Source organism: Eleutherodactylus coqui, chromosome 12 (assembly GCF_035609145.1).
Source record: "Eleutherodactylus coqui strain aEleCoq1 chromosome 12, aEleCoq1.hap1, whole genome shotgun sequence".
Lineage (NCBI taxonomy): Eukaryota > Metazoa > Chordata > Amphibia > Anura > Eleutherodactylidae > Eleutherodactylus > Eleutherodactylus coqui.
Genome location: NC_089848.1, coordinates 48,201,480 through 48,219,821, shown reverse-complemented (window position 1 = coordinate 48,219,821; position 18,342 = coordinate 48,201,480). Strand labels below are relative to the sequence as shown.

At 43.3% G+C, this 18,342-nt stretch overlaps 1 protein-coding gene across 2 annotated transcripts in view; it reads left to right on the top strand.

The window, feature by feature from the left end:
• RBMS3 (RNA binding motif single stranded interacting protein 3) overlaps positions 1–18,342 on the top strand; it is a 630,590-nt gene that overhangs the window by 201,642 nt on the left and 410,606 nt on the right. For both annotated transcript variants that reach the window (XM_066584834.1, XM_066584833.1), the window contains exon 3: positions 4,844–4,902. In XM_066584834.1, the coding sequence (XP_066440931.1) occupies positions 4,844–4,902 (59 nt within the window). The remainder of the gene's footprint in view (positions 1–4,843; positions 4,903–18,342) is intronic.

Genomic DNA, 18,342 nt, shown 5'->3' with positions numbered 1-18,342 from the left:
GCATCCTAACATGAAGTCAGCCATGTGTGCCAGGGTACCTGTACGCAACACATGGCTGTCCTCACTAGGAAGATCACTTTCAGGATCCTCCTCCTCCTCAGGCCATACACGCTGAAAGGATGACAGGCAAGCAGCATGGGTACCCTCAGCAGTGGGCCAAGCTGTCTCTTCCCCCTCCTCCTCCTCCTCCTCAACGCGCTGAGATATAGACAGGAGGGTGCTCTGACTATCCAGCGACATACTATCTTCCCCGCCTCCGTTTCCGAGCGCAAAGCGTCTGCCTTTATGCTTTGCAGGGAACTTCTCAAGAGGCATAGCAGAGGAATGGTGACGTTAATGATTGGAGCATCGCCGCTCACCATCTGGGTAGACTCCTCAAAGTTTCCAAGGACCTGGCAGATGTCTGCCAACCAGGCCCACTCTTCTGTAAATAATTGAGGAGGCTGACTCCCACTGCGCCGCCCATGTTGGAGTTGGTATTCCACTATAGCTCTACGCTGCTCATAGAGCCTGGCCAACATGTGGAGCGTAGAGTTCCATCGTGTGGGCACGTCGCACAGCAGTCGGTGCACTGGCAGATTAAACCGATGTTGCAGGGTGCGCAGGGTGGCAGACTTGCGGAAATGTGCGCAGAGCCGGCGCACCTTTCCGAGCAGGTCTGACAAGCATGGGTAGCTTTTCAGAAAGCGCTGAACCACCAAATTAAAGACGTGGGCCAGGCATGGCACGTGCGTGAGGCTGCCGAGCTGCAGAGCCACCACCAGGTTACGGCCGTTGTCACACACGACCATGCCCGGTTGGAGGCTCAGCGGCGCAAGCCAGCGGTCGGTCTGCTCTATCAGACCCTGCAGCAGTTCGTGGGCCGTGTGCCTCTTCTCTCCTAAGCTGAGTAGTTTCAGCACGGCCTGCTGACGCTTGCCCACCGCTGTGCTGCCGTGCCGCGCGACACCGACTGCTGGCGACGTGCTGCTGCTGACACATCTTGATTGCGAGACAGAGGTTGCGTAGGAGGAGGAGGAGGGTGGTTTAGTGGAGGAAGCATACACCGTCGCAGGTACCAGCACCGAGCTGGGGCCCACAATTCTGGGGGTGGGTAGGACGTGAGCGGTCCCAGGCTCTGACCCTGTCCCAGCCTCCACTAAATTCACCCAATGTGCCGTCAGGGAGATATAGGGGCCCTGCCCATCTGTGCTTGTCCACGTGTCCGTTGTTAAGTGGACCTTGGCAGTAACCGCGTTGGTGAGGGCGCGTACAATGTTGCGGGAGACGTGGTCGTGCAGGGCTGGGACGGCACATCGGGAAAAGTAGTGGCGACTGGGAACCGAGTAGTGCGGGGCCGCCGCCGCCATCATGCTTTTGAAAGCCTCCGTTTCCACAAGCCTATACGGCAGCATCTCCAGGCTGATCAATTTGGCTATGTGCACGTTTAACGCTTGAGCGTGCGGGTACGTGGCGGCGTACTTGTGCTTGCGCTCAAACACTTGCACCAGCGACGGCTGGACGCTGCGCTGAGAGACATTGGTGGATGGGGCCGAGGACAGCGGAGGTGAGGATGTGGGTGCAGGCCAGGAGACGGTAGTGCCTGTGTCCTGAGAGGGGGGTTGGATCTCAGTGGCAGGTTGGGGCACGAGAGGCAGTGGTGCAAACCGGAGGCGGTGAACGGCCTTCATCCCACCTTGTGGGGTGCTTGGCCATCATATGTCTGCGCATGCTGGTGGTGGTGAGGCTGGTGGTGGTGGCTCCCCGACTGATCTTGGCGCGACAAAGGTTGCACACCACTGTTCGTCGGTCGTCTGCACTCTCAGTGAAAAACTGCCAGACCTTTGAGCACCTCGGCCTCTGCAGGGTGGCATGGCGCGAGTTGGCGCTTTGGGAAACAGTTGGTGGATTATTCGGTCTGGCCCTGCCTCTACCCCTGGCCACCGCACTGGCTCTTCCAACCTGCCCTGCTGCTGCACTTGCCTCCCCCTCTGAAGACCTGTCCTCAGTAGGCTTAGCAAACCAGGTGGGGTCAGTCACCTCATCGTCCTGCTGCTCTTACTCTGAATCTTCTGTGCGCTCCTCCCTCGGACTTACTCCAATTACTACTACCTGAGTGATAGACAAATGTGTCTCATCCTCATCGTCCTCCTCACCCACTGAAAGCTCTTGAGACAGTTGCCGGAAGTCCCCAGCCTCATCCCCCGGACCCCGGGAACTTTCCAAAGGTTGGGCATCGGTCACGACAAACTCCTCCGGTGGGAGAGGAACCATTGCTGGCCATTCTGGGCAGGGGCCTGGGAACAGTTCCTGGGAGTCTGCCTGCTCCTCAGAATGTGTCATTGTAATGGAGTGAGGAGGCTGGGAGGAAGGAGGAGCAGCAGCCAGAGGATTCAGAGTTGCAGCAGTGGACGGCGCAGAACTCTGGGTGGTCGATAAATTGCTGGATGCACTTTCTGCCATCCACGACAGGACCTGCTCACGCTGCTCATTTTCTAATAAAGGTCTACGCGTGGACCCTTTAATTGTGAGATGAATGTGGGGACGCCAGAAACGTGCCTTTCTCCTAATCCCGCAGCAGTCGGCTGCGATACACCTGGATCAGGAGCACGGCCTGTGCCCACACCCTGACTTGGGCCTCCGCGTCCTCGCCCACATCCACGTCCTCTAGGCCTACCCCTACCCCTCAGCATGGTGTATTACCAGTAGTGCAGAAACAGAACGCTGTCATTAAATGTGCCGCTTATTGGCCTGTGGTTGGAGGCTGACTTCGCTTACGGAACGCACAGCAGAGGCAGGAAAGAATTTTGCGCAAGCCCGCTGTAACACTTAGCTGGCTGCGTATTAATTAGGACTACTACCCCCAGCAGAGACGCTGTACACTCAGAACAGTCACAGGCAGCCCAAATATATTTTTTTGTCCCAAATTTTTTTGGAAAAGCCCACTGCCTATATAGACAGTATATGTCTTTCACGTTTTTCACTGTCCCTGCCTCAGCACTATTGGCCCTATACTATGTAAAATTACTGCAGACTGTTTCCCTCTGGACAGGATGACAGCAATGATGTAACGGGCAACGCAGAGCCAGGAAAGAATTTTGCGCAAGCCTGCTGTAACACTTAGCTGGCTGCGTATTAATTAGGACTACTACCCCCAGCAGAGACGCAGTACAGTCAGGATGGTCACAGGCAGCCCAAATATATTTTTTTGTCCCAAATTTTTTGGGAAAAGCCAACTGCCTATATAGACAGTATATGTCTATATCGTTTTTCACTGTCCCTGCCTCAGCGCTACTGGCCCTATACTATGTAAAATTACTGCAGACTGAGGACGCAATGCTCTGCACGGCCGATATACAAAAAAAAAAAAAAAGTGCAACACTGCAAAAAGCAGCCTCAACAGTACTGCAGACGGTCAGATGTGGCCCGGCCCAAGAAGGACCGTTGGGGTTCTTGAAGCCTAAAATCACTCCTAACACTCTCCCTATAGCAGCTCCGGCACCAGCAGCACTTTCCCTGATCTCTGTCAGAATGCATCTGTGGCGAGCCGTGGGAAGGGCCGATTTATATACTTGGGTGACACCTGATCTCGCCAGCCACTCACTGCGGGGGGGGGGGGGGGGTGGTATAGGGCTGGAACATCACAGGAGGAAGTTGTAATGCCTTCCCTGTCTTTCTATTGGCCAGAAAAGCGCGCTAACGTCTCAGAGATGAAAGTGAAACTAACTCGAACATCGCGTGGTGCTCGCCTCGAGTAACGAGCATCTCGAACACGCTAATACTCGAACGAGCATCAAGCTCGGACGAGTACGTTCGCTCATCTCTATTTATCATTCATTATGAGTTTCCAATGTGTCAGTTAAAAATATTGGCTGGCTGTGATTTTTCGATAAGTTGCTGTTTGGCATTGGGGATTCCCCTTTCCTGTTCCCCTAATGGAGCAGGGAAGTGGATCACTGAGAACAGATGTGAAACCACCCTAATGCACCTTAGGCCGGCTGCACACGGGCATATTTGCATTGCAGAATCCAGAGTGGGCGTCTGCCTCCAAGTTCTGCAGCAAATACCGACCATGGCATGCTATGGAAAAGCGCTTTTTCCTGCACACGAGTGGAAATCAATTGCGGTTTCCCGCTTGCAAATGAAAATTTGCAGCACGGACGACTTCTATTGAAGTCAATGGAAACCATCCAACCTGCAGCCCGTCTGCAATTAACATTGCGGACAGGTCGCAGATTCCGTGTCATTGCCTAGCGATGGCATGAGAAAATTTGCACTGCGCATGTCCAACAGCAAGACGTCTGGACCATATGCAGCACAGATACCCTGTTTCCCCCAAAATAAGACAGTGTCTTATATTAATTTTTGCTCCAATAGATTTTACTCTTTTACATGCATAGCTGCCTGGACACTATTTATATTGTCTTTTTTTATTAACTGTAACTAGGGCTCAATTTTGGAGTAGGGCTTATACTTTAAGCATCCTCAAAAATCCCAAAAAACATTCTGCATCCTCAAAAATCCTGAAAAATCATGCTAGGTCTTATTTTCGGAGTAGGTCTTATTTTCAGGGAAACTGGATATGAAGAAAAGAAGACAGGTATGTGGGGTCACCGGCCAGGCAAGGGTCGGATTCTGCTGTTGGATCCCGCATCTGGAATCTGACCCGGTCACTTGCAGCCGACTTTTCTCTGTAATATTACCTCTGAAAATATTGGTACCTGTGTATAACTCATAAGCATAATAAACATGAACATATTGATAAACATACCCGCATGTATAATAATATTAATAAGACAATATTGACATAAAAGTGCAGAGAATATTCAGCAGCAACAAATGAATTTATGTTTATTATTTACAGGTATGGAAAAATTGTATCGACTAAGGCAATCCTTGACAAAAACACAAATCAATGCAAAGGTATGTAAAAAGATTTCTTTGAAAATGCTGGCTTCCTACTACTTGAATGAACAACAATCTGTTCCGGATTAAGTTGTGCTGATTATAGAATTGTAAAACTGTTCAGCATGTTATATCTCCAGGGTTTAGCATGGTATTTCTTGGCATGTGACCAATGTGGTTTGCATAGAAAGCTCTATGGTTTCATGCATGTACGAATTTAGTAGTTTGCTTGTGCTCTTGCTTCAGGCTAGGTATTGGGTAGAAGTGTTATATCTGGATTGTTTGCAGAACTATTAAGATGTGCTACATTTATATATTACACTTATTTCAAATTGGTTATTTTAAAGGGGACATTTACATTTCTCTTTTCTTCTTCTGCATCACCGCTTTCTCAAACGGGGAATATCCATTCAGCATTCTGTGAACACTTTAGAGTTTACACTTTAACCCTTTCCAATCAATTTGTATCCTAGTTTTCCCAGGGGGTTTACTCTTTTTCTGCTGTTATATAACAGCCCTATCTGCTGGGTAAAGCCAGTACTGCATGAGGTGACACGTTGGATAGGCTCCGACAGCAGAGAGGCTGGCAATATACAGTAAGAGAACCCCGACAGGCGTCTGCCTACATCGGAGCTGTACAGCCTTAAACCATAATGTCTTTAGACGTCAGACAATGGATTGGAAAGGCTTAATCCAAGATTCTTTCTTGTACCAGGTATCATATGCCCTGCTAAGTGCAAGGATGACAGTGGTCTGGTGATTGGTGTATAAATGGGAACTCAATATGTAGAACATATCAGAAAAGTTATACATTCTGTTGTATTTATATATTTGGTTAAACTGTCACTTTGGATATGATGCCAAGGCTTTCTTTAGTAATGGCTACCATTAGTGCAATTCCAGATGTAGTCATGGAAGGGGTCATGACCCTACAAACTACTACTTCCCTCCAACATCGATACTGGGAAAGTAGTAGTCTTCCGCTGTGTTGATGCTCAGGGTTAGCATAGTCTAAGTAAAAGGAGTGGATGTACACAGCTTGTGATGTCAAAATATCAGTGTCTACCCACCCATTCAATTTGGAAGCTGTGGACTGTAAGAGGAAAATTGCTCTGGTGTTGACTAAATGTAAAAAACAGTTTTTTCTCATTTTTGTTGCCTTTACATGATCATTAATGAACTTAGCAGAATTGATGCTTGATTAGTAATTTCCAACCTATTTAATAATGTTAAGATTAAAAAAAATCTGATTGCCTTCTTGGGAACCCTGTGACGGCTCCACCCATTTTGCTGGTATTGTTGTTTGGGGGAGCCCCAATCAAGTGCCATAGAATATTATGTTTGAATGAGGGCTTGCTGGGAAATACTGTATTGAGTTAGAAATCTGCTTGATTTCCGTGTCATAGAAATTGTTAAGATATTTTTTTTCAGAGTGAAGGTCAATAGCAGAAGCATGCCACTGTATAGATACAATTTCTTTCCGATAGTTTCAATTCCTTTTTTTGTAAAATCTTTTTTTATTGAAATCAGTAACAAAAGCAGTACAATGGTAAACATACATGCACATACCTTTACATACTATTTGACCATTACACTACCATGATAAGAAGAAAATGTAGTTTTCAACTTTCTATGTATAGGAAAATAATGGAAGAAATGAGAATAAAGTGTTGGGGTGGGGGAGGGGGGAGGGAAAATGAGAGTTGAGTGATGAGATTGTGATGACATTACTGGTTTAAAAGACTAGATAAAGAGTGTCATTGTCATGGTTGACGCCCCTGTCGAAACAGTAAGCCTCAATCCTCTAACATAAGATGAATGTGAAAGCAATATCATTAGCAATAATATAAACCCTAAGACTTCCTACTTCAGATCACATAGGTTAAGATGTTAAGAGTGTAGCTTCCATGGCAGCCAAATAGATTCAAATTTATTGTGAGATCGGTTGACCCAACTTGACAGTTCCTCAAACCTACAAATTTCGGTAACCTTCGCTACACATTGACTAAAAGATGGAGCTAAAGGTTGAAGCCATAGAAGTGGAATTAATAGCTTAGGTGCAGTAATAAGATTACTCCTGGAGACCCTATATCAGTAAAGGGTTTAGAAAGGATCACACAATCAGGAGAAAGTCTGAAAGAGCCATCATCTATGTCACATATAGTTTTTTTCAATCTGGTTTCAAAATGGTATTAAAAAAGGTCAGGACCACCAAATATGTGTCAAGGATCCTACTTGTTCATTGCAGCGCCAACATAAATTAGATTTGGAAAGTTAATGCGCGAACAACCACTCCGGTGATTTATGCCATCTAGTCAGAAGCTTGTAGTGGTTTTCTTGTAGTCTAATGCATTTAGAATGACCATGTGAACTGCTTTGGATAGACTCTACCTCTATATCTGATAACTCGACACCGAGCTCCCTTGCCCACAATATAATGAAGATTGGTCTGGAGTCGGCTTGTGGAATAATAAATTCCCTTTTAAGGAGTGCAATCTTCCTACTGGCATTACATTGATCTACTGTAATTCATTCGAGTTCCGAGAGATGACAGGATGACTGGAACTCAACATTGAATCTGCCCAGGGTTTTAGATAGGTGAATTGTTTGTACGGGGCTAAGTAAGGGGGATGTTGAAAGAGAGAGTAATTTTTCCAAGAGCTGTCTACTCTTACTGCGTACAGTTCTGGACACCGGTGCTCAGGAAAGATGTTACAGTGCTTGAGGGGGTTCAAAGAAGGGCAACTAAATTAATAAATGGAATGAGAGGACTGGAATACCCAGAGAGGCTATCAAAATTAGAACTTTTCATCCTGGAAAAAAGAGGGCTAAGGGGCGATCAAGTAACTATGTATAAATATATTAGGGGACAATACAAGGATCTCTCCCATGATCTGTTTATACGAAGGACTGCGACGGTAACAAGAAGGCATCCGCTACATCTAGAAGAAAGCAGGTTTCATCACCAACACAGAAGAGGGTTCTTTACTGTAAAAGCAGTGAGACTGTGGAACTCTCTGCCTGAGGACGTGGTGATGGCAAAATCCATAGAGGAGTTTAAGAGGGGACTTGATGTCTTTCTCAAGCAGAAGGATATTATAGGATATAGACATTAGGTGACCAGCAGGTTTGTAGTTCCAGGTCTTATATTTAGGTATGAACTAACAAAGGTTGATCCAGGGATTATTTGGATCGCCATTACGGAGTCAGGAAGGAATTTCCCCCCAAATGGGTTAATTGGCTTCTGCCTCTTGGGGTTTTTGCCTTCCTCTGGTTCAACTAGGGGTTGAAACAGGCTGAAGTAGATGGAGATTGTCTTCATTCAGCCTAACATACTATGTTACTATGTTATGTAAAGTTACTCTTGAGTGATCAATGCGACCAAAGATCTGCAATTGAGAAATCACTCAAAAGAGACCACATTTGCTTTGTATGTACGTCCAAATCTAAGCCCAGACAGTTTGGTATTGGGCTTAAGGGGGTAATTGGAGATGGAAGAGGGCTTGATTCTCCTTGGAGAGAGTCCCAGATCTCGCACGCTCCTCTCAGCAGGGGGTCAAAGGATGACTTCCTATATATTTTCTGTGAAGGGAGCCACATGTCTTTAATGAAAGATATCCTATATGAAGCTTGAGCTAGGAGACACACCACTCGTTTTTTGGGGGGCTTAGTCAATTCCATCCATGTGTTGAGTTGAATTGATTTACAGTAGTGGAGTCTGGTAAGTTTATCCCACCTTGCTCTCTCCTCTGAACTAGTATACGGTGGGCCAGACGGGGTCTTTTATGTCTCCATATAAATCTAGAGAAGCTTTATTTAATCTGTTGAAAAAAGGAGACTGGCAGATAAATCGGCGGCATTTGCAATCTGTATAATATTTTGGGGACTATATACACCTGAAGGAGGTTTTTGCATCCAAACCAAGAGAGTACTGGCAAATCGTATGTTTTTAATAATGATGATATATCTTTAAAGAGAGGTGCAAAATTATTATCATATAGGTTCCCTAAGTCTTTGGTGAGCTTCATCCCCAAATATTCAATATAAGTTTCAGCCCAAGTATACTGGGAGGATAATTGCAATCTTTCTGCTATGTCTGGGGGAAGCGTAATAAGAACTGTGGACTTTGACACTTTGACTTTAAAGTTAGAGAAGCAGGCATAGGTTTGTAGGATCTTATTGAGATTTGGCAGGTCCTGCTCTGGGTGAGTCAATACAAGTAAAATATCATCAGCAAATGCTACAGCTTTAAAAGTATGATGGTCGATTTTGATTCCCTTAATCTCCTCACTCCGCCTTAGTAATTGTAGAAGAATTTCTAAAGAGAGGATGAAAAGAGTAGGAGACAGAGGGCACCCCTGCTGGGTTCCATTTGTAATGGAAAAGGAAGGGAAGATTGATTCATTAACCTTAATTTTAGCGTGGGGATTTGAGTATAGTGAAAAAATAGCGTTGATAAAGAAAGGGGGGAAATTGAATTTTCCTAGAACTGCTCATATGAAGCTCCAATCTACCTGATCTTTTTTCTTTGGCCATACCGTACGGCATGCAGTAACCTTGCTGAGTTGTCTTTCCCTTCTCTGCCTGCAGTTTCAATTCCTTTTGACAAAGAATATATATGACTCAAATTTATTTCAGTTCTTGCCCTACCATGTAGTGCCAATGATAGGGAAAAAAAAGAGTTTGGAATTTCATGCTCGCAGGCAAGACTGGCTTAGAGAGACTAATATGAGAAGAGATTGTTGAAACCACTAAACTCTTCCTGTGATCTGCAATTTGTAAACTGTTTTGTAAAAGTGCTTGCACCTCATCATGACGCGGTTTGCAAGCTTACCACCTGCTGTACCAAACTATAGACCAGCATTTCCTAATTTCTGTCCTCAAGAGACCCCAATAGGTTATGTTTTCAAGATATCCTATAGTAAGAATACATGTGAGGCACCGACAATAATTACATCACTTGTACAATACTGAGGAAATCCAGAGAACATGGCCTGCTGGGGTCCCTGAGGACTGGAGTTGGGAAACAATGTCATTGCATACTTGCTGCGTGCCACACGACTGTCACACGAGGGTGGCATGCTCCTGTTAAACCAGCCTTAGACTATGATAACATGCATAAAAAGGGTTTCTTGGTAGTTTGGGTCATTGGGTCACACAGGTCAAGGTAGGAAAATATCAAAAATGTCCAGAAATTTGGAAATCAATTGTTGGTAGGTATATTTAAAGGACTTGTTAGCATTTTACAATATCATTTTGTTAGAAGGTTCCCTCATAAAAAAGTTGATCCTAGCTGATGAGATACCAAGTGACCAGTTGTAGCCAGCAGGGTGAACCACATATGCATCTCCATAGCAGCTACACCACAGATAAGTTAAGCACATGAGACTCATTGAAATCAATGAGCTTTCTGTGGAAAGAATTCTGCCAGAGTCACTCTGTTCAGCCACTCTCTTCACCTGACAATTGATAAGGTGTCTTGAAGCGACCCTCTTCTTAAGGCTGATTGCACACAGCCAGGTCTGATTCCGCATGTAGGATCCAACCAGGTGCCCTGCTGTCCGCAGTATTCTTTATCTGTAATGTGGATGTGCTGGCCAATGCGCGGGCACATGTGCAGTACGGAGGATGATGAACCGTTGCAAGGCAATGACATGGATTTTGTGGATGGGCAGCAGATCGGACAGCTTCCATTGACTTCGATGGAAGCTGTCTGCATGGAATCTGCGCTGAAATAGAATATGCTGCTATTATTCCTCCACAAGTGGAAAATCGCAACTGATTTCCATTCGTGGACATGGAAAAAAGAGATTTTCTATAGCATGTCTATGGGCAGTATTTGCTGCGGAATCCAAAGGTGGACACCCTCTCCGGATTCCACAATGCGAATACAGCGGCGTGCATTTGGCCTATGTCAGAATGCTCTTGTAGAGTATTGGAAATGGGTTTTCTAAATAATACAACCAGTCATCTGGTAAAATACTAATGTAGCCATTTCCAATAATTCAATTTGAGGATGTCCTTGGAACACAAAAACCTTTTACACTCTTGATTTAGAGGTACAGAAGGGGAACTAAGTATTGTGTTGTTACAAGGGGATCGTATTCCTTTTTATTGGAATCAATTTAATAAGCTTTCAAGTTGATTGAACACAAGATGTATGTTTGTTGCTGTTTGTTACCATGTAATGCCCCTTTTTCAGGAGCGCACGGGCGAGTGACATCACCGGGAGTGCACGGGCGAGTGACATCACCGCTGGTTGTTCGCGCTTACGCAGAATGTTGAGACAGGAAGATCATCGTTGAGAATTGCTCACTTCTCGGTCAGTGCTCACATTCTATGTAAGGCACTGAGCAGGGAGCGTTTAGACGTAGCGAGAGCTGAGCGAGCCGGAGATGATTTTTTATAGAGGCCAAAACAGAGCGACAAATGAAAATTGAATAAAAAGTGCACAATGGCTCGCATTTAGATGTAACTATTATTGTGTACTTTTCTTTGTTTGAGCAAATTTTGAGCAACTGTTTTTATGTGTAAATGGGCCTTAACGTTTGTCACAAGTATCAAAGGTTTGATGTAAAATAACTATTAACCCCTTAGTGACCGCTCTATAGTGGTTTTACGTCTTGTGGCTGCAGAACGTGTATGGAGGGAGATCGCACTGCGACCTCCCACCATACATCGCGGGTGTCAGCTGTTTCTTATAGCTGACACCCGCAGGCAACAACCCCAGCAAACTGCACGGCCGATTGTGGGTCCTAACCCTTTAAATGCTGCTGTCAGAATGTATTTAAATCCCCTGAACGATGTTCAAGGGTCCCACATACCCTACCCCTATCTCCCCCCCCCCCCCCCCGCAATGAGATCTCAGGGAGCCGTGTGGGTGTCATGGCAGCTGGGGGCCTTCTAAAGGCCCCAGGGCTGTCTTGGCAGTATGCCTATCAAGTCATCTCTGTGGGGTGGCCTGATAGACTGCCTGTCAGATTGTAGTATGATGTCATGCTATGACATTACATCATACTGCAGGAGTGATCAAAGCATCGCATGTTGTGGTCCCCTAGGAGGACTAAAAGAAAATGTAAAAATAACAATAAAATGTTACTAATTATTTTTAAAAAAGTAATAAAAGTTTAAAAGAAACTAAAACTTTTGCCATATTTAAAAAAAAAGAATCTAAATAATTATAATAAAAGAAAAATATATGTTTGGTATTGCTGCATCCATAAAACCTGATCTAGCATTCTTTACCCCGCACAGAGAACGTCGTCCGAAAGAAAAAATAAGGAACGCCAGAAATGCACTTTTTTTGGTCACCCTGTGTCCAAGAAAAAATGTAATAAAAAGTGATCAAAAAGTCATGTGTATTCAAAAATGGTACCAACGGAAACTAAAGGACCTACTGCACAAAATAAGCCCTCACACAACTATGTCAACAGAAAAATAAAAAGTTATTGTGCGCAGAAGATGAAGACAGAAAATAATTTTTAAAAATTTAATAGCTTTAAAAAAATACAAGTAGTACAACAACAAAAATTTTTTTTTAAGTTTGGTATCGTAGTAATCACACTGACCCATAGAATAAAGTTATAAAGTTATCATGTCATTTTTGTTGCAGTTTGTGTGCCATAAAAAACAAGACGCACTGAAAGATGTTGGAATGTCATTTTTTTCCCCATTTCTCTCCACTTGAAAGTTTTTTAGTACATTACATGGTACAATAAATAGTACGATTGAAAAATACAACTCGTCTCGCAAAAAAACAAGCCTTCAGACAGTTAGATCGATGAATAAATAAAGGAGTTAACATTTTTTTAAAAGGGGGGAGGAAAAAACGAAAATAGAAAAAAACAAAAAAACTTGATCACTAAGGGGTTTAAGGGGTTTTACCTCAAAAACAAATTGCTGATCAGGGGGCTTAGTTCGTTGGAAGCCCTACCACTTCTGAGAACAGGGATCCTGAATATCCCCATCGCACATGCACTACCACTCAATTCATTATAAGTGGGACTGCCGAAGATAGCCAACCACTTGACTCTAGGAGTCTCATTGGTTGAACCTCCACCAATCAGCAAGTTATTCGCTATCCTGCAGTTAGAGGATAACTTGTTTTCATGGTAATACCCCTTTAAAGCATACCTTTAGTTTTCAAATGCAAATAAATCTGCACGCGGAAACCTATCATAAAACACTATTGAAAATAGTGCATCAAGAGTTTTCTAAATCCCATGAATAGCCACGGGAAAAATAAGATCTCAAAACAGTGTTTCATAATTTGAAAGGGTTAGCTCCAATAACCCAAGGCATTTTGCAGAATATAAGGAGCAATATCATTCCCAGGATTGACCTTTGTTTGGTGAAGAGTCTCTGCATAGTACATATATTTTGATATAATAAAATGTGAGGCGTAGGAATAGATTGCACGGTATTGTTCCAGACTCATATTGTAAGAGGTGTAGTGCTTGATCTGGCGGCAGTTCCTAAGTTACTTTCATATCTTTGGGCACTGACAGAATGAATAATCTATGTCTACCGGATAGGGAATAGAAGGGAGTTAAAATGCCAAACATATAGGCACATTTCACTGAATGTGAATTACTATCATCTACATCTGTCCCCACTGACTGGTTAATTATGTGCATGCAGGTTTACTTGCAGTTGAATGAATACTTATTGCCATCTATATTCCATCCTGATCTTCCATTGTGTATCATAAAGCAAACTGAGCAGCCGGAGAATCATTATATTTGTCAAACAAAATATGCTGCAAGTATCATATATTTACTGTTCAATCTACAGGTCTGGGTCATTCATCCATGTCGGAGTGCCTCTATGAGCCTCACTGAATAATGGAGCCTGTTTTGTTTGCAGAATGGTCAGTTTTTGACGTAAATGCAGGGGAATAAAATTACTGTACAGTATGGTTACAATACTCTCTGTTACAGTTTCTGTTTACATACATGTTAGTATACTAATATTTGTATTACATTAAGACTATTATTATAGAAGCTTGTTGTAAATTTAGGTGGATTTGGTTTATTTGGCAATAGCATCACCCAATGATAACAGCTAATAAGCTACTTGCAGGAAGTCACATAAGGTATTTCTCCTGCACGGCAGCTGCAGGGACATGGAGTATTATAATCATAGAATGGTAGGGTTGGAAGGGATCTTCAGGGTCATCGGGTCCAACCCCCTGCTTAGGGCAGGGTTCACTAAATCATCCCAGACAGATATTTGGCCAACCTTTGTTTGAAGACTTCCATTGAAGGAGAACTCACCACCTCCGGTGGTAACCTGTTCTACTCATTGATCACCCTCACTGTCTAATATCTAATCTGTGTCTCCTCCCTTTCAGTTTCATCCCATTGCTTCTAGTCTTTCCTTGTACAGATGAGAATAGGGCTGATCCCTCTGCCCTGTGACAGCCCTTCAGATATTTGTAGACCGCTATTAAGTCTCCTCTTAGCCTTCTTTTTTGCAAGCTAAACATTCCCAGATATTATACACTGCCCATTTAAATGAATGGGTGACCATGTAATAATAATAATAAAAATGTGAAAAAAAAAACTTTTTGAAAGAGGACTTACCTGGTGTGGGCATCTGGATCCATTGTTAAATGGGGAAAACAGGCGCCACACCCGTAGTTCTGGTCTTTTTATTCTAATTAGATCCTCTGACGCCTTAGGCATCCGATCCAATGGAGGAGAGCTGCAAAGAATCCAGAAAACTCCAAAGGAGTTTTCGGGAGCATAGAACAGAACAAACAAAATTATAGAAAATTCCTGCGCTCATAAGAGCCATTTTTGCTCCACATGTCCACTTTTCAAAGGAAAAAGGAGGCAACTTACTTTGGAGGAGGGGGGTATGGAATCAATGCACAGAAACCCCCTCCTGATGGTAGCAACCAGAGTTGTGATTTACAAGTTCAGGGAAGCCAAGTCCTCAATGGTCAATCTTCTTTTTATTTATCCCATACAAAACATACAAGGACCTGACATATGGAACAAACATTCCTCTTATGAGCGCAGGGATTTTCTGTAACTTTGTTCTATTCTATGTAATCTAAGGTCGTGCTGAGTTCTACAAATTAAGATCCCTTTGCAATAGGTCTTCACTATAGCCAATCGGAGGAAGTTAGCCTACTGCCAAACCTACAGAACGGGGTATGGGAAGGAGTTTGTCCTGATGGGACCACCTCTTTAACGCAACTTTAAATGGCTGTGCGAAAGGAAGTAGCTGTGAAAAAGAATAATAGACCCCAAACCTAAGGCCTATAAAGATAAATTCGGGTAAATTTACTATTCAAAATACTACAGTTTTCTGAAACTAATTTCATCGTTTCTTTATGGAAAAACGTCAATATTCAACTAAGTTAATCCAATTTGTGTTACCATTTTTAGTTTGCTTTTATTAAAGGAAATGCCTAAAGGTCTCCTCTAAGTTCTCTGAGAAGTGATGAGCAGGTTTTTGCAATATTTAAAATGAATATCCTTCTGTAGATAGGGACAGTTCAATAGTTTAATTTGTTTAAAAAAGTCCTGCCAGTTACAACTGGAAACCTTCAAGGAGCTTTTTAAATTAGCGGGATAACAGTTTATTTTCCAGTTTGCCTTTATCAAATGAATCAATACCTCCAGTCAGAGCATTCGGCTAATTTTATATGTGAGCTATTTGTGAAGGTTCTTCTACAGTCTGCAAGCTGTCAGATGCACACTTTGGACTAATTCAGTTATCTGGGCTGCCACCAAACTCTTTATAACTTTCAGTCATCTTAGAAAGTAAAGATTTCAGAGCATTCTCTCATTCTGTAGTTACTATGGACTAAAAATATATTTCATTGTCACTCTGCTCAGCTCAATGGCAGAGGTGGCTCTCTGAATGACAAAGGTATAACAGTCTTGCCTGGGGCCGTAAATATTGATTTCAAATTACTCTCACATCTTTCATGTTAAAGTATTGGCTAAATCATTGCAAAATAATCTCTTTTACTTGAATTCCCTTGCAGACAGTATTCACTGAAATATGATTTGGGAAAGAACACAATTCCCACTGAGTTATATACTTCGCATTTGTACGAGGGGGCAATATTAGTCAACCACTTCACGTTAATAAAACTCCACTCTGAATAGAATTTGAAAATTACAACCATGAAGTCCTCTTCTCACAACATGGTTTATGGAAGAAATAAAATGTATATACCCCGAGGTCTCAATGAAAACAGAAATTAAGATTTCTTTTGTATCTTACCTGTCACACACTGTCTCTATACTGCTAGATTTAACTATTCTTAAAATAAAGTGTAAAGATACATCACAGCTGATGAGCAGGCTTTCCAGTCAATTACTTGGAAATGACTGTAGCCGTTGGCAGATACCCTGTCATTTCACCACTAATAACACCCTTGTCAAATGTTTGTAATGCTAGATATGCATTGGAAGCTATCTGTAACATGACAAGACTGATGTCTATGATTTCTTTCCAATTTTAGTATAAAATGTATCTTTTCATAAGAGATAATTATGATTTTGACTACTAGAGAGAGCTTGACTTTATAGAACGCTGCAGTGCTCTTTACATATAGTTTTTCTGGAGCTTGTAAAAATCCATAGCATTTGAATACCAACAGCCACATACCTTCAATCAATCTATCTATCTCATATCTATCTATCTATAGATAGATAGATAGATATAGATAGATATGTGTGTGTGTTCTGATGCTTCATCTACATGCTTCTTCCTACTAAACACTCCATTAAAAGGAAAACCATAAACCAAAAAAAAAAAAGATAATTAAAACATAAAGCCTAATGTGGATGTATAAAAGTTAAAAAGGTCGGTTATCTCGTCTGAACAATTATTTTCCATATCCCCATTGGACTTGGGACTCCCCTCTATGAACTATTGAAATGAGCAGCTTCTGTTATGGTGGACTACATAGTTATTCATTTAGTTGTAAGGGCACCATATTACAGTAGAAATGAATGACTACACACAGATATCCTGGTTCATTCTAAGGGTGTTAGTGTATGTTGACACCACTAAAAAGTCCTGGTGAAGTCAAGATTGACAGGGGGGTGACGCACTCTGTACCTGATTGGCTGCATATGTGGTAGGTCTTTAGGTCCTGCAAGACCACTACAGAATCTGAGGTGGCAGCGGTAAGCGTGGGATAGAATTGGTAGTGGTGAGCGGGGGAGCCAACTGGCAGCGGTGAGCAGGGGAGCCGACTGGCAGCGGTGAGCGGGAGTAGCGCCGCTGAGCGAGCAGAGAGGCTGCCTGGACATAGCACTGAGACGGCCGCCGGCTCGAAGCCTGGGACATCTCTTTTAGTAACAGAAATGGATGCAGCCTGTGCATTGATGTGTGCCAGCGGTGCTGCCTTAGGGTGAGGGTGTGTGGTCTTCTTAGGCATACATTATTACCTGTTAATGCTGCCATGTTACTGCGGTAACATGGAAACATTTACATCTCATAATGTATGCCTAAGAAGACCAGAAAGCCTCAGGGTGCACCACTGGCACACATCAATGCACACTGTCCTGCTAGCACCTTCCAGTCTTGACCCAATCGGGAACTGGGGGTGTGACAGGGGCGTTCACCCTATCAAACCCCTAGCTAACGCTGGCGTCAAGATACACTAATACCCATTCTAAGCATCCAGTTAAGACGAGCCCTTAAAAAGGGGTTTTCCAACATAATAATGTGTTGTGTCGATAGAACATGTCATAAAACACTGACTGAGCCTAATACAGTCATTGGAACTCCCAATGATCTAGACAACTAAACAGTTACTCCTGGATGGCCATGGAGGAGGCAAGTTTTACTGAAACCTCATTAAATGAATTTGGGGAACCCTATTTAATATAACATTTCGTAAAATACAATGCTTGAAAACCGTGTGAAGTTTAGAACATGTGGTACTCAGTCATATATTTTTTATGAATCGTGGATGGGAGAAAATTGACTGTCCGCCTTTTCTAAACTTGTATTTCTATTTTTCCCTGTATTATTTAATTGTCTTGACTACCTACTTCTAAATCTAAGTCCCATACTGCTCTTCAAATTTTACCCCAATGTAAGCCGTATGTTTATAGCCCATTCTCAATTCACAGAGTGCTAAAAGCCTTCAATAACTGTTTAATGGTAAATATTACAAAATGAATACATAAGGCCTCATGTCCACGGGGAAAATCAGGCCCACTACGGATTCTACATGTAGAATCTGCAGCAGGTCCCTCCTGACCCGCGGACATGAGGGCTGAAAATAAGAATTTAAAAGAATTTACCTATCCGTAGCGGGCGGGGAAGGTCTGCTGTTCCTCACGGCCGGATCTTCTTTTTCGGCCGGCGGATGAATTCGTCACGCCGGCGGCACGTCGCCGGCACGTCGTCGACGTGCCGCGCGCATGCGCCGGGCACATCCGCCGAGCCGAAGCATGAAAGATCCGGCCATGAGGAATA